This window comes from Panthera uncia (genome assembly GCF_023721935.1).
Source record: "Panthera uncia isolate 11264 chromosome D3 unlocalized genomic scaffold, Puncia_PCG_1.0 HiC_scaffold_8, whole genome shotgun sequence".
Taxonomy (NCBI): domain Eukaryota; kingdom Metazoa; phylum Chordata; class Mammalia; order Carnivora; family Felidae; genus Panthera; species Panthera uncia.
In genome coordinates, this window is record NW_026057586.1 from 53,430,646 (window position 1) to 53,448,156 (window position 17,511).

Below are 17,511 nucleotides of genomic sequence, written 5' to 3' on the forward strand. Positions count from 1 at the left end.
TTAAGAAATATATCGTGTCTTAGGTGGCAGACTGTGCGGCAGGCAGGATCATGGCTCCCTGAAGATGGTCACGTCTTAACTCTACGGGATTTGTGCAGATGTTACCTTATGTGGCAAAAGGGACTTTCGCAGATGTGATAAAGTTCACGATCCTGAGATGGGGAGACTATCCTCGGTTGCCTGGGTGGGCCCAACATAACTACAAGGGTCTTTGAAAGGGAAAGAGAGGGGCAAGGAGAGTCGGAGGAGGAGACCTGACCACAGAAGCCAAGAGCGGTGATGCCATTGCAGGCTTTGAAGACCGAAGACGTAGCCAGGAGTGAAGGAATGTCGGCAAGCCTCCAGAAGCTGGAAAAGGCAGGACAATGGATTGCCCCCTAGAACCTCCAGAAGGAACACAGCCCTGCTGACCAGATTCTGACGTTGGCTCGGTGAGATCCATTTCCGACTTGTGATCTCCAGAACTATAGGATAATAAGGGTGTGTTATTTTAAGCCACGAGGTTTGTGGTGACTGGTTAGAGCAGGGACAGGAAACTAAAACACTTAGGATTTCATCAAAAACCTGGCTAAATGACATTGTGATCTCTAACAGCAAGATTTCTGCCGTGCCTTTAAGTCTGTTCTCTTGTTTCGGTTCACATTGCTCCCACCAAGTATTTAGGCTTAATGCAAATCACAGCACTGATTGGGGCATTACATAATGTCCCTTTTCCAAGCATTGTTCTACACTTTTTACATTACATTAACTCACTTAATCCTCTCAACCCCCCTATGTGATAGGTATTGTTATTAACTGCATGATACAGAGAACCTGAGCGTTTAAAATACTCACTCAAAATTGCACGATCAGTAAACACAGGGTTTGAGCACAGCTCTCTGGCTCCAAAGCTCCAGAGAGAAAGCATTTCAAATGGAGAAGTCTTTCTTCTCTATCCTTTCTTTCTAAACCCCAGCTTGAAATGCTTCTCCCTATTAAGCCCCCATATTCTTTGTTCAAGTATCTATGCCTCTAACTTCGCTCTGAATTGTATTTATCTGTCTACAGTTCCACTAGACTGTGAGAGTAGGTGCTGTTTTTACAAAATTTTGAGTTCTCTCCTCTCAGCTTCAAACTTATATATGGGAAATCCTTATTTTTTGTTACTTGATCACTCAGGAAAAGCTCCTTTACAATAAATCCTATTACAAACTTTGAAATAGGATCTCTAAGTTCCAACACAAGACTTACTTATCTCAGGTAATGTGCATCCACAATAACAACTTTTTAAAAACTGCACATTCCTCAAATCAAAAAGTTTTTTCTCTCTTCTTCTCCTTTTTTAAATGTTTATTTATTTTTGAGAGAGAGAGAGAGAGAGAGTGCGTGAGAGAGCCTGAATGGGGGAGGGACAGAAAGAGAGGAGGACAGAGATCTGTAGCAGGCTCCATTGACAGCCGAGAACCTGTTGCGAACCCACAAACCGCGAGATCATGACCCCAGCTGAAGTCGGAAACTCGACCGACTAAGCCACCCAGGTGCCCCCAAGAGGTTTTTCTAATGAACTGTTATAAGGAAAAAGGAAAAGTCATGCATTTTAAGTTTTTACTCAGTTTTACCCAATTTTATTTTATTTTATTTTATTTTCCAACGTTTTTAATTTATTTTTGGGACAGAGAGAGACAGAGCATGAACGGGGGAGGGGCAGAGAGAGAGGGAGACACAGAATCGGAAACAGGCTCCAGGCTCCGAGCCATCGGCCCAGAGCCTGACGCGGGGCTCGAACTCACGGACCGAGAGATCGTGACCTGGCTGAAGTCGGACGCTTAACCGACTGCGCCACCCAGGCGCCCCAATTTTACCCAATTTTTATGATATAGTAACTTATACTTGTTAGTGACTCTTTATCTCTTTTGGAGACATGGTAAAACCTGGGACTTTTCTCCCAAGCAGGATGAACACAAACAGCTCTTCTCTTTGATTTTTTAAGTTCTAGAGTTCACTGACCCCTTAGAGTACATTCTTGCATAGTCTAAATGTCCACAGACCCAGGCTAAGAACACTTAAAGTACGTGGGTGGGCGTGTCCTGCCTTTCTTCATTTGAGTTCTCCTTAAACCCCGACCCAGCCCTCCACCCCACCAAGGGGTCTTCTCAAGGTAGGATTACTTCAGCCATCAGCCAAACTATTCCTCCGTTCTGCCAGGCTGCCTCAGCCCCATGACCCACAGATGCTCCTGGCCTGGAAACCCTCTTCCTCTCAGGGTCTGCATCAAGGAGTTCTGCCTTAGGAAGCTTTTCTAGAAAGGTCTTTTCTGGAAAGCAAGCATTCCAACTGGCCTGCCACCCATAGCACTTTTCTGGCCTGCTGGGCTGAAGCAATCTTTCTTTCCAGGCCCCGAAGACGGCCAAAGAACACTTGTTTTCAGAGAGCAATATGGGAAAATAGGGCTCTTGATGTTCGGTAAAGAAACAAATGAGGCGAGACAGCATATTTTTTCAGGTAATGCCAGTTCCCTCAAAACAGAAAACTACTTTAAAAAGTACATTGTGGTTATTGTTCCATGAGACTCCTGCCTGTTATCTAAATAGGTAATTATATTTATAATTTAGAATGGTGTGCACAAGTCTTGACACCCATAAATTGGTACATTATTTTTTTAGTATGCAGTGGGAAGGTGTGAGAGTCAGACCCATCTTGATGAATGGGGTTAAATTTTTTTTTTAATGTTTATTTATTTTTGAGAGACAGAGACAGAGTGTGAGCGGGGAAGGGGCAGAGAGAGAGAGAGAGAGAGAGAGACAGAAAGGCACAGAATCTGAAGAGGCTCCAGGCTCTGAGCTGTCAGCACAGAGCCCGACTCGGGGCTCGAACTCACAAGCCGTGAGATCATGAAATCGGAAGTCGGATGCTTAACCGACTGAGCCACCCAGGTGCCCCATTGATGAATGGGGTTAAAGTAAACACTGTCCTGATAACTCACGGTGATACGAATACTCCAAGGGACTCTCCCGAAAGCTCTTGCCCTTTGATCAAAGGCGGAAGAAGGTGAGGAGTGCCCCACGTGCAGCCATGATGCAAACCGGGGAGCCTGACTGGTACCAGCTGTGTGACTGGCTATGGCACATATTCCTATGCATTGTCAACTTCTGGATCTATTTGCACCCAGATGCAGCTCCTAGAGGTGCCAAGACGTCATAGTTTACAAATACATGTGAGTAGGAGAAAAGTTTTGCTTTGTCTGAGAGAGAGCTTCAGCCCACAGCTCCAAGAGTGTGCGTGGAAATATTATTCTAGGTGCTGCCTGGTGGGCTAATGGTGAGTCAGTACAAAATGGAGAGGAGGAGCAGAGTAAGGTCCTGGATGGGACAGCGCCAGGGGCCTGGGGAAGATCAAGGGAAACTGTGTGACGTGCCCAGCACAATGCCCCACCCATAACGAGTGACTAAGAAACGGTAGGTGAACTCTGGGTGAAATCCCAGACTAGATGTCACGTTTCTAGCGAAAAGTTGGTTTTCCTTGCTGAAAACGAGCTCCTTTATAGAATTTACTCCTCAAAATAACTCCACGTGGTAAGTATTTTACAAAGGAGGAGGAGCTAGACGATGAGTGGAAGTGGCTTACTTAATGGCACATAGTAAGTAAGTGGAGGACAGCGCTCATGAGGGACAGCCCTCACTCCCTGTGCCTCCCTGCGCCCATCCAGCCATAATGGGACGGGATTGGCCGGTTCTGGCACCTCTAAGCAAGGAGGTATCACAACAGGACATTACCTTCTCTTGGCAAAGCCCAAGTCTAGTAGAAGTCATTACATTAAAACAGACAAAAAACCAACTAGGGCAATGTTGTCCAATAGCATTTTCCACCATGATGGGAATGTTTTATATCTGTTTGTCCCATAGGGTAAACACCAGCCACGTGTGACTGCTGAGCACTAGCAATGTGGCTATTGTGACTGAGGAACTGAATTTTGTGTTATTTCACTTTAATTAATGTAAATTTAAATAGCCACCTGTGGCTAGTGGCTACCATGTTGGACAGTAGAGAACTAGACCATGTGATTTAAAAGGAACGCTAAGGGCCATCTACTCGGATTTCCTTCCCTTCCCCCTGTTCCTGACACGTTTATCCAGCCTCTCAGTACACATTAGAAAAAAAAAAAAAAAAAAAAGAAGTTTCTTTACTTATTTTGAGAAAGAGAGAGAGAGAGAGGGAGAGAGAATCCCAAGCAGGCCACACCGTCAGCCCAGAGCCTGATGTGGGGCTTGAACTCACCAACCACGAGGCCGTGACCTGAGCCAAAACCAAGAGTCAGATGCTTAATCTCCTGAGCCCGAGGCCCAGGAGCCCCGTCGTCACACGTGTTTAAGAAGCTCTTCTCCTGACTTGGGATCTGATGCCTTTGTTGGGAAAAAAGTCTCCCTACTCTTAACAGTAGCATCTTCAGGTGTACGTCCTGGGGATACAGGTGGGTTTTGGTGTAATGTACCCATTCATTATTCCCTGGAGACATCTCTTGATATGCTCTCTCGGGGCTCCTCTTGTGCCTGTGAACTTTTAGGTCTCCAAGGGTAGCCCTACCTGCATCTCAGTTCTCCGGGTGCACAGTGTTGCACTGCCAGCCACAGAATCTTGGAGATCCCGTTGTGCTGGCCTGTGGCTGAGCTGAGCACAAGAGGCAGGATGGCTGTGAGGATGCCCTCCCTCTCCACCAGTGCTCTGCTCTCTGTCCAGATTTCTTCTCCAAGGCCTGGGCAGCCCCACTGCCTCTGGGGCCAGCAGCCTGGTTGTTGGGCTCAGCCTGGTTGGTGTCTCATGCCTCCTGTGCCCCTCTGGGGTGTCTTCCCCTGCTCTCTCTTATTCTCATGCCATTGCTCATCCTTAAAAATGCTGCCCAGAGAGTTAAATTTGGGGTTTGGCCTCCAGGGTAAACCGTCTCCTTCATCTTTGGGAAATATGAGTATTTTAGGAAAAAAAAAATTATTCTATATCGTCTTCTCCACTAGAGACTAAATCCTGTCCTCCATTTACCTATTTTCACCAGCTGGGTGAAAATTTCACCAGCCATCTTATCTGTACTGTTCCTCCATTTACCTCCATTTACCTCCATTTACCTATTTTCACCAGCCATCTTATCTGTACTGTTCCTTTCCCCAAACCGGTCTTTCCTTTCCCATGTTTATCTAGGCCCCTCTCCCAGATTTCAGTCTGGGTCACACAGTTGGCAAATAGGTCTTGGTTGAAGGAAAAGTTTGTTGAAAATGGAAGTTCTATTAAATCACTTAACAAAAATTTTTATTATATACCTGTGATCTAGATAATACAAAGGACTACATATTTTGATAGTTGGGTGGAGCTCTTGGTTGGAGCTGAGAAATACAACACTACATTCTATTCATCCATTAATCTAATTAAATGAAATTAAATTGGCATGGTTTAATTTTAGTGAATTCATTTCTTACAAGTCCCCATTAAGTGAATAATTAACATTTCATTCTTATGTCTGGGGGTATTTTAGAAAATACTGAACCAAGAGAAAGTGGAGGCTGCAGAATATATTAAGACTGTATCCATTACTTTAAATGAACTTCATCTGGGCTTAAACAAAGAGAAAAGTGCATGAAGTAAGGGCTTGCTAGAACACTGAATTGCCTGCAGTGAGATACATGTACATGAGGAGAAATCCAAAATGAGCTGAGAAGTGGGAGAATACAGACTACATTGACTTCCAAGTTCATAACTGAGGATGGCACCTTTTATCCTGATGCATTTCTGAAGTCTGACCCCTCTGTATTGTTACCTATTATAAGAATTTAGTTTAAACTCTACTAACATACCCTAACAGCATATGTTTCTTGGATATACGCAGCCACCTCTAAGGTGGTACATGAGTGCTTTGCATTGTATATTATATGACTCCCTTAATTCAGTGATATGCTCATAGGTAATTAAGAAGCGTTCTAAAGATAGACCTTTAGAGAAACTTGTCTTTTCCTTGAGACCTAGAGTAGTAGTTTGACAAATAGTAAAACTAGTGAACTTCTTAAAGATTTAGTTAACGATCTGGGTTATATGGAGCTCGCGCACCAAGCAGAATTCTGGCTCACAATTCACCTGAGAAATATCACTCCGGTCTCCCAAAAGGACAAAATGTAAAGCCACAGTGACTTATAGAGGAATTGGGTTTGGGGATTCCTAGTTCATTTCCTCATCATTTCAGTGAAATTACTTCTTATGGAAGCAAACATCCCTACATTAAAGCAAGCAGAGGATATTAAATGGGCATTTCATACCACATTTATTTGGACATAACTTTACAGTGTTACTAACAACACCATTAACTACAATCAGGTTGGCAGTCTCAAGGGATCAGTAGTGTTGTTTCCTGTTGAAACAAATGATTCATCAAAACAGCCTTGAGAGATGGCTGTTTCATGGATTGAGGTAGATTTTCCAGTTACATGAAATGATACTGTGCTACTACAATTTAGCAATTTATATATCTGACTTTGTAAACAAATCTCACATGTTCCTTGCTTTCTAACATGGCCACTTTCCAAACTAGACTTATGTTTATACCCAATCATAAAGACAGAATCTGTGTTTTCATCATTAGTATATCATTTTTAAAATTGTTATTAAAAGAGATGCTCGTGAAGAAACAACCCTCCAGGAAAAGAACAAAGGGCACAGTCACAAAGTTTAGAGGCAGGACGATATGCTGGAAAGTGAACAGATTTTGGAATCAGAGCAGGGCTTAAATCTCCGTTATGTCCCTTACTAGTGGGATAATCTTGAGCAAATTAATTACCCCCATTTTGTATGTAATGCAGGTCTGAGAAGTTACCCCAGTAACTTTGAGAAATAAGGGCAATATATATTAAGCATAGGCCGATAGAACGTTCTCAATATATTATGGTCCCTTTCCTCCTCTGCCTTCTCCTTCATCTTCTCATTGCCATCATTCATTATCACACGGAAGCACATCTGGCAGGTACTGAACATGAGAAGATGCTCAGTTCGGTGCTGTGGAAAGGAATCAAGGGCCCTGTGTGTTCTTCAAAATGTCAGTTCCTCTCTCTGGGTCACAGATGAGGAAGAAGGTAGGAGGGTGACAGATGCATTTGTCCATCAAAGCCAAGAAGTGATTGGAAAGTGTGGCTCAATCGGGAGCTCTGGGTGCGCCACGATCAGCTGTTGTTTTCATGCGCGGGGCACCAGACTGCAGCCTGGGAGAGCTGTCGCTGCTAATTAAATTTCCCAATGTTGGGATAGCTACCTGACATTGTTCTGACTTTTATCAGGACAGTGGATCGAGGGGGAAGGGATTTGGATTGGAATCTTCCTATTCTTGCCTCTGTTTTAAACGGTTGTATCAAGTTTGCTGTCTATGAACAAGGGAGCCCATGGTTCAAAAGCATAAAAAGCCCTGGGCTAACTGGCCGTTGAAGTTCTTCCTGACATCTGCTTCTATCGACTGCGTGTGCTCACTGGGAGTTGATAAGGAAGAAAGGCACAACGAGATGCACTCTCCAGAAACTCTAGCAGCAGACTGAACCACAACCAAATTAGACCCAGTGCCTGGAGTGGGAAAAGGAGGGGCGGGGCAGGCAGCAGAGTTTCTCGAGCGTCCAGAATACCAAGACAAATGAATGCCTCATGCTACGTGGTTGAGGAGCGCTCACACACGGGATAAGAGGAACTGAGGAAGACTTGCTTTGCCGCCCTGCTTCTGGACTGCTCTCTACAACTGAAGAGCCATGAGAGTGCCAGTTAGTTTCTCTAGGCCTCAGTTTCCTCCTTGTAAGCGTGATTTTGGGGTCGTCTCCCATTCCCAGTTACATAATAGCTACCTAAAAAAATCGGGGAAGAAAAGACAAGAAAGGAAGAAAAAGAAAGGAACAGGAGAAAACACAGCTAAGCCCCATTCTCTCTGCTCAGTAGGATGCAGGGGATGGGGTGTGTGTGTGAAAGTAGGAAGCAGTATAATTAACCTCACATATCTGATTTCCGAGGGTTACTGCAGTAAGATCGGTGAAGGACGTTATTAAGGTCTTGCCTAGCATGCGTACGGTCTTCTAGGGAGATCCATAATATCACTCTGGGAGATGGGGTGATATTTATGAGGACAGGGCACAGAGGACAAGCAAGGTCAGTCTGGAGGAGAAATGAGGATGTAGTTTCCAACTTCCTACCACGGAGTAGGAATTGGTTATCTAGATTTACCAATGGAATCTAATAAATAACAGTTGGCTTTGGGATTTTTTTTTTTAAAGCAGCATGAAAAGTCAAAATATGTATTTTTAAAGAAGCGTGAAAGCTCATAGGAGACATTTTTGATCGATTGTTCAGTTCATGAGATCATCTGGCGTGAAATAAAGTGTTTCTTTTTCTGTGCAGTGATTGCATAAGCCAAATATGGCAGAGCGACCTACACGATAATTTTCGGCCTATGGATCTGATTTTTTACAAGCCTCACCACACACCCCTCACAGAGGGTTCTTGTTTTTGGTGGATTTGTTTCACCTTCTTTATGAAAGCCTTCAAGAGAAGGCAGCAAGCAGGAAAATCAGCTATTTATAGGCTTTTTTTTTGACGAAAAGTGTCTGCTCAGCGTGCCATGGAACACTTCCAAGCGGTGGGAGAACAGGAAACTATCTAAAATCAACTAGAAGGCTGGAGGAGTGTTACGGGGGAAAGATTCTTACAGGGGAATCATTTTCAGAAAGCTTAGGTTTCATTTGCAAACAAATGACAGTTACTTTCACCGACACCCCCCGAGTTACCAAAGAGCCCGCTAAACTTGTACTAGTTGAGGAAAGAAGACGACGAAGAAAAGACATGACTTCTCCAGAGATTATAAGCAGCTGGGATTTTTAATGGAACTTAAAAGGGGCGCCACTCTCTGTATCTATTTACTGCCGGAGGGGCCACAGGTCAGACCAGTGTGCATGTAGAACAGTTTTGCTGGTAGGTGGCCTATGTATAGCTGGCTTCAGAGGGTGGGGAGGATTAATCTGGGACTTTGGGCATGAGCAAGGAAGACAGACGGACCAGGGCCTGTTGTCACTGCTAGCAGTCGTGGAGGAACTCCCACTTCTCAAAGTTGCTCTGCTGGGAACACTCTTCGGAAAACCCGGATGAGTCGTTACGGGAGGCAAGTGGCTAGAGCCCCCTCGTAGACAAGCTTCCACAGACATTGCTGTGAATGAAACTCGTCCTGTTGAGTTAGCCAAAGCTGCCCGGAATTAGGCGGTCTTGACAGACTTAAGACACGAAAGCAAAAGCAGGTCTTCTCTGAAGCACCTAAAGCTTCGGGAAGCCAGAGGAAATGCGTTCCGTTGGCAAATATAAGCCATGGGAAAACCTGACCCGCTGAGGCTGGGCTATCAAAAGATTGACCCTTGGTGATCTTTGCATCTGCAGGCAAAAGCCTCACGTGTTTCGTTGGAACACGGGTGAAGAAGCCTTAAACGTCCACTGGGACACTGGGAGAGGGCTTTCCTTTACCAGGAAATCAGATATGCTCGTCCTAACCCTCGTTTAATAAAAGTTGGGTGAGGCTAAATAGAAGGCAGTGGTGTGGTACGGGGAACCCATGAAGAAGCCGTGAAGCATTTTGATATCTGAAGGTCTGGAGACTCAAAACATTTCACACTATTTTTTCCCACATTAGAAATTAATTTTTTCCCGAAGACCTGAACAAACATAGGACTCATATCATTAGGCCCATTTTACAGACACAGAAATGGAAGTACGGATGAAGGGAGACCAAAATCATGTTGGAAGTCAGCAGCAATGGTAAAATTAATGGAACGCCCGAAGCCCGTGTTTTCATCTGTTAGACTCTACTGCCCCCTTCAGTAAATAAGATGATAAATGTAGGCTGATCGTTCCCTAGAGTCGGGTTAAAGTGTGGCTCTTAGGTTGATCTCGGTGTGGGAATCACCCAGCACTATAGAATCAAACTCTCTCGGGTTGACGTCAGAAATCTTTATTTTATAGACACTTTAAAGGTGATTCTTGCGCACACAAAGTTAAGGAAACATTGCCCTAAATATTCAACGATGGGGCAAGTGGCTACATGTATATATGATTCTATACATATGGCCACAGCTTTGTTAACAATTTTTTTAATGTTTATTTAGTTTTGAGAGAGGGATACAGAGTGCGAGTGGGCGGTGGTGGCAGAGAGAGGGAGACACAGAACCTGAAGGAGGCTCTAGGCTCTGGGCTGTCAGCACAGAGACAGATGTGGGGCTCGAACTCGTGAACTGTGAGATCATGACCTGAGCCGAAGTTGGACGCTTCACTGACGGAGCCACCCAGGCGCCCCTACGGTAACAATTTTCATACTAGGGAAGGTAAGGTGGGAGGTGTGGGATGCTTGCTACCAAGATAGTGTAAGACACCAGAGAGAAGTATGTTGGGCTCCGAGTCCCAGGGCTCTGAGTGTAGTGCTTAAAGATTACATATCCAAACATGGGGCATGTCTGCCCCATTTGCCCTCCTTTGGTACATGAGTCACTCATAATGAAACCACAGAGACGCAGGAGGGACCAATGGGGATAATAGGAGAAACAGACCTATTTCTATTTGTTAGAAATTAAAAATATACCACTCTGCCCTTTGTAACCACAGAATTACAAATTGCAGGTAATTATTTAGTTACCAACAGTTTTCATCACTTGTAAATGTTTTAAGCCACAAACATGATTCAGATCTCACTTTGAGATCAGTTCTTTTTTCCCTTTGCCTCCTTGGGCCTTGACCTCACTGCCTTAAAAGGATGTAGGAAGGATGGATAAGCTATTCTTTGAAAAGGGCCTTAAAGGTTTTCACAGATGTGTGAAACATCATAGGAAAAAGAACAGGGCTGTCGCTGGGCAGTGAGCCTGCTGGTCTCAGTCCCCTACCGACAAGATGACTGATCTTATATCAGTCAAGGTGTCTCCCTAAGGTTTATTTTTGTCATTTTTAGAAAGAGTGACTTCGACTAAATACTCTCAAAGAATTCTTCCATATGGTGATTGTTAGATGAGAAATACGTCGATAGGAAGATGCTATGTCCGCCTTTCAGGAAGAAGTTTTAAAGGAGAAGGTCTACCAGATGGCCTTCCAAAAGGGGTTCTAAAATGCTAAAACTATCATTTTTCTGAAAAACAAAAAACAAAACCTGCTCGATTCTTTACCTACCTTAAGGTTTTAGGGACCGTAGGGTAAAATTCGGGAGGAGTTACACGATTCTGAAGGTCTATATTAAGCAGTGGAAGGAAAAAGAAAAAAACAAGTGGAGAAATCATTTCCTTTCATTGTTGTTGGATGTCTCTTTGTAGGAAAGGTTTTTACCCTCAAACCAGTGAAGCAAGACATCCCTAACTGGTTTTTACTAATGGTCCGAGGTGAAGTTCAATATAATCATTGTAAAGGCAAAATAATGAGTTTTCTAGTGAGAGCTTTGGGAAAGCTGATCCCCACTCTGTAGTCATTCTTATATGGATATCGTGAAATTGTGTGTTTAAAATGGATCTTATGTCATGAATCAGAGATCAGAGAAAGCATACACATATAAATGCAAATTTTGAAGTATGAGTCCAGGGATGTTTATGCAGATGCAATGTGTTATGTGTGGACCTGTACACATGCGTACTACAGACAGTAACTCTGGACTCCACATAATTCTGCTTCATAGACAGTTCTGTGATATCAAAAGACTGAATCTGTGGGAAATTTCCTAGTTCCGTGAGAACAATGAGTAGAAAGTTCGCCTGAGAGAATAGTGACTTAATGTACACGAAAGAAAAGATCTACCTGTCTAGAAAACTCATATTGCAAATGTAATTAGAAGTCTCTTTATCTTGGAAATGGAAACAAGGTAGGGCATGTTGCTTAACTTTAGGGAAAAAAAAACACGTCAGTTTTTAAAGATAGTTTTATATATTCTTACACTGAAAAGACCGGAGAATCAGAATTTCTTTGGCCATCAGTGTTCTCCAAGGGGGGTGGGGGAAGAGTTAAAAAAAATACCAGAAACAAATAATTGGTCAGAAGCAACAGAAGGAGTGAGACGATATGCTTCTCCTTACACTGTATTCCCTCCTTTACCTTTGTTAATTGTATAACAGCAGTGAATTCATTCTTATATGTTTATCTTTTAGCTAGAGAGAGGACTGGGTTGAAGGAGACTAAATCATTCATTGAGAAAAATTAGAGCACAACCCCCCCACCCCCATTGCAGTTTCAGTCTAAGAATTTATAAAAAAACATTTAAATATGCATTTACAAAAATAAAGTAAAAAAATGTTCCCTGTTCCATAATGTGTGTTCCAAGTGGCAGTTACCAGGGGCAGAACCTAATGATAGGGGATGGTCAAGATGATCTTGAGAAGCGGATAAATGAGCTCTGGATGGGAAGTTATACAGCCATGTTATTTTTATCCAGTGGGAAAAGTTATGGATTCAAAGGTTCAAATGAGTAATAAAAATCAGTGAGGTCACATAACTCTTCATGGCTATCATTAATAGTAACCTGGTTTTACCTGAAAAGGCCAATTTTAATTTTTCTCTACCAAGCTACCCCCTGGCAAATGACAGAAAAAAATCTGACCAAGAGGTATTATAGTTTGAACCACGTGAAGCTTCTGGGTTTCAGTTGTTTAGACCTATAAAGATGGAATTTCTCCATGATTCAGTGGGCACAATAACCTGCTAAGAGAGGTTGTTGCCTTTGAACTTAAAGCAAAATGGTTAAAACCTAATCTAATCACCAAATCAAAGCCAGCTTGGTAATATTGCATGTATTTTTTAGTAGTCCCTATAAAATCTCAAACAAAAGACCAATGTGTTCTACCACTCACAAATCACCGTTCCTGTAAAGTTGTATAAAGCTATGATCTCAAGTAGACAAGAGATTATGGATGAATCTTTCTGTACAGAATATGAATGATTGCTTTGAGTTTTTGCCACCAATTTGCTTCCAAGCAACCTGTTTTCTAAGGAGGATAGAGAATGAGGAAAAAAAGTCCACTGGCCACTAAGAGATCCAGGGCTAGTTTTTCTCTTATTTTGTGCTAACCAGAGGTATGCCTTCCTTTATTAGATTGGACTCTGATTGGAAAACATGTCTTGTGAAACCTTTGATTATGCTAACAAAGCACCTTAGAATAGTGAAATCGCAATCCAAGAATCATGAAGTTTCTTTAACAGCTTTCAGGAAGGATTTCCTATTTCTTTTTTTGAGCTTCTTTCGACTACCACTGACTCTTCTCTCACAGTGCTTTGCCAATTGTCTCCCCCACATCTCCACTATTATTTGGATATGGGCAATAGTGAGAATTAGACTCAGAGAATTACCAGGATTCTGCTAGCTGCACACTTTATTCTACGGTCAAAGTTAGGATCAGACAGGAGCAACCTTATTTTTCCATTAACAAAGAGGACACCTTTACTAAGATCAGTAAAAAATAGGGAGAAGACTTTGCAAGCCAAGTAGGAAATACATTCAAGAATCTTGACACTCCTTGCTGGATTATTAAGGCCATTTAAATTAAAAATAAAGAAAATTATCAGTTCATGTAGTTGACAGGTTTTGTTTTTTTTTTTTTAAAGGCAGCAAGGAAACATTACAGTAACCAAGTAACCAAAGTCACTAGCAGAATTGCTCAGCACTGTCACACACTTAATATAAAGTAGTTTTAATTGATTTAATATAATTTAAATTGTTCCAAAACAAAAGGAAAGAAAACCTCAGCCGGGGAAGGAAAACTCCCACTAGGCAAAGACTGACATAATCTTGAACAAAATTTCGAAAATTAGTTGTACTTGCACTGAAAAAAATCCTGGGTTCATGCTTGTTATGAATGATTCTTCAGTGTTTTTTTTTTTTTCTTTTTTTTTTTTTTTTTTGTGGAGTCTAATTTAACCAACAGATAAAAAAGAAAGAAGGAAAGAAGGAAAGAAAGAAGGAAGGAGGGAAGGAAGGAGGGAGGGAAGAAAGGAAGGAAGGAAAGGAAGAAGGAAAGAAAGAAAGAAAGAAAAAAAGAAAGAAAGAAAGAAAGAAAGAAAAAGAAAGAAAGAAAGAAAGAAAGAAAAGGGAAAAAAAAAACAAAAACAAAAGCAAAAAACTCCAACCATCCAGAAATTTTAATTTTGCAAAGGAACAGTAAGCATTTAGGATCCTTGCCTGGAAAACAACCGATCACATTTCAATCACTAGCCACGCAATGTCCTCTAATAGAACCTAGCACCTTAGATCAACTGTGTCAATGAAAGATTTTACGAAGCCTCTGTGACACAGATTTGTCAGGTATCCAATATCTCAACCTGTTTCTTACCATCTCTACATGCATTAATTTATTAGCTCTTTCAGTCTTTCTAGCTACTATTTACAGAAGAAATAAATGAACAAAAACTATCCCCCCCCCCCCACCCCGGCAAAACCCCCACTCAAACCAAAAACACACTCTCACCAAATACAAAGTAATAAAAGAGTTGTACCCAAACCTGGTCAGTCCTTCCATTTCTTGAAACTTGCACACAAACTGAAGAAACCCACTCAGCCTTAAAAAGGTCGATCATTTCTCTCTCCTAAAATTTCATCTCTGAGAGTGGCTTTCTTTCTCCGTCTCTGTCTTGCTCTCTCTCTCCCTCTCTCTCTGTGTGTCTCTACTTCTACCGGGGAGAGCGTTTTGTTTCCCTTTTCCTGTTTCTGCTGCTGGATGAATGCAAAATACATGATTGAAGGGATTTTTTTTTTTTTTCAGGTTAACAGTTGGAAATCTAAAATCTTGCTCTTCTGAATGGCTTTATATGCTAGTCACTCAACACTTAACGTTCACATAAAGAAGCATATACAGAACCAAGAATCCTGCTTTTCTAAAGCAAAACAAAACAACCACAAAAACTCCTTTTATTCCTTTGAGCCCATTCTTATTTTATTTACTTAACTATTAGCACTTACCCGGAGATGTGCCATAAATGCTCTATTCCAAATGTATAAAAGCCAACCACATCTCAACTGAGAATTAAACAGTTTTAATGTCTTCAAATCCATGTCCCTGCTCCAAACCCTGATACAGTCACTGGCAGCGGTACAAGATTCTAAACAGCAGACATCTGATTCTTGACATTTAAAAATAACAATATTGGGGGGAAAGAAAAGGGAGTCTTTTTTTTTTTTTTATTAACTACAAACAGCTTGTGAGTGAGCACATACCACAATCGACTGTATTAACCGGGTCTTGCAATAATTTCAAGCTACAGGACTTTATTTCTAAATCCACGTCAGACAGAGGCCAAATACCTACAGACTTCTCACTTTCTGTATAACCGTGGCAATGGCCGAAGTTAAATTAATTTCAAGAGATAGTTTTATAAGGAGAAAATCAGGGCTTTGCTAGTATTTACATTCTATTAGTGGTGAATACTGATTTAACTTTTGTGCAGTCTTGAATCCAATTGGGGACATATCAATCATTCTGTCGCTTGTCTAAGATGGGTCACATTTCATGTACGTGTATTCTCAAGTGTAGGCACAAATAACAAGTCAAAGGAACACATACATTTGCTACAGAAGAAAACAGGTAATAAAATGAAAATAAAACGCATTTCTTTCGGTTTCTGGAGCACATTTTAGACATAGATCTGGGATCAAGTCTTAGCTCTTTTACTCACTATCTAAGCATTGCTTGGTAAGTGATTTAATCTTTCATGCCTTAGTTTAGTCATCTGTAAAACTGGAGTAAATAGTAATACGTTACGAAGTTATTTCAGGTACTAAATGAGATACTGTGTCATTTCTGGCACACAACAGGTATTTGATATATGCCACTTCCTCCCTCTGTTTTATATCTGGAAGGGGTAGGGGTTCGACACGGTAACTAGAAAAATCCAGGCTATGAAGCCAGATGAATCTGTTCTGACCCTCCATGTTGTCTCATACTGTGTCGGTAGGTAAATTACTTAACCTGATTTACTAAATCTCAGTCTCTTCAACTGTAAAATACCACACAGAGTTTGACAGGGCAAATGAGATAATATTGGGAAAACATGTACGTTTGGTAGGTATTTATTAAATGAGAGTTTCCAGGCCTCATAACTCTTAAAAGTCACTCTCATGAGTACTCTTCATATGTAACTAAGGAGTTTAAAAATGTGAACTCAGATCACAGATCTTCTAGACCAAATGCCTCATGTTATGGCAGCGGAAGGAGACCCAGAGAGCTGAGATGATAATTCCAAGCCATATCACTAGGTAGTAAGTGATCACTAACTAGTTAGTGGCAAACAGGGACTAGAACATAGACCCTCTCCTTTGAAGTTCAATGCTTTGTCCACTAAACTTTGTGAGGCTGAAGTCAGACACATCTGTAGATCCAGTTTCAATATTAGTTGGTAATTAAGACAATACAACTGGAAAGAACACCCCCCCCACCCCCTACACACACACACTTTTCTTTATTTCCCCAAATTTATTTCTAAGAATGAGCTTGTCAATGAAATTATTCCAGGGGAACTGGCAGGGTCTGGCTACACCTGTCTTTCTGAGAAAAGCTCCAGCGGGACTGCGGAGTCTCTGTTTCCTCTAAAGCAAGGAGAGAGACGGAGAGAATGTCCAGCTCGGGGAGTTTCCTGTTCTCCTTCCTCCCCCTGTGAATGTCCAGCTCCTTCTTCTCCTTCTTCACAGGAACCCTTTAATTTTTGGCACACTGGCTGGGAAGAACATGCTGTTCTACATTTAGTTTATCTGCCAGGCACACTACCTGCTCACACTGAATTTTTTTTCCAGTCTGAAAGTTTCACACAGAATAAGAGCTCAACAAATGTCAATATTTATTAAAGAAGTTGTGCTTTTGGGCTCAGTTTATATTTAAAGGGTTTACCTAGCTTGGTTCAGCATTAATTATTGCCCAATGTAGGATAGAAAATATTAATATTTTTCAGTCTTCCAATAACTTCAGAATTAAAAACAAAGGTCCTCTGGGTAACAAAGTCAGATTAGCTGTTGCTCTGGGGACGAAGGGAAGGAAATGGGATTGGGGAAGGTATATATGTGATCCATTGTAATTAATGTTTTATTTCTCTAGTTGGGTTATGTATGACTGAGCATTTGTTTTTTTATTATTTTTCTTTATACCTCTCTATAAGCCTCAAACATTTCATTATAAAACCGGCTTAGAATAAGGTAAATAACTTCAAAATAGAATTTCCAAATCTTTCTAATATGAGATGTGATAATGCTATGATACTAAATCTCATACTTAAATCTTTAAGCTTTCATTCTCATTTTATGGAAAAGCTTTTAGTCATAATATGTTTACCCTACAGACTTTCTGTCTCCTGTTCACCATTTTCATGCCCTTGATTCCAGGGAAAGAGCTATTTTGCATGAAGTAGAGATAAGCCTAACTCTTGGGTCTTCAACATATTGGCCATGAGGCTTTAAATCACTTGATATTTCTAAATGTTTCCTCTCTTGTAAAAACAGAATATTATTATATCAAGCTCTCAGGATTATTTTGAAAATTCAATGGA

At 41.5% G+C, this 17,511-nt stretch overlaps 1 protein-coding gene across 5 annotated transcripts in view; it reads right to left on the minus strand.

Annotated features, from left to right (window-relative positions):
• Positions 1 to 17,511, minus strand: part of DLGAP1 (DLG associated protein 1) — a 933,957-nt gene that overhangs the window by 308,205 nt on the left and 608,241 nt on the right. For 2 of the 5 annotated variants that reach the window (XM_049619698.1, XM_049619700.1), the window contains exon 1: positions 14,939 to 16,384. The exons of 1 other annotated variant lie outside the window; for it this stretch is intronic. In XM_049619698.1, coding sequence (XP_049475655.1) covers positions 14,939 to 15,031 — 93 coding nt within the window. In that variant the 5' untranslated portion in view covers positions 15,032 to 16,384. Of the gene's footprint in view, positions 1 to 14,475; positions 16,385 to 17,511 lie in introns of those variants that run through there. 2 more of the 5 variants (XM_049619699.1, XM_049619701.1) reach the window with 2 other exon arrangements.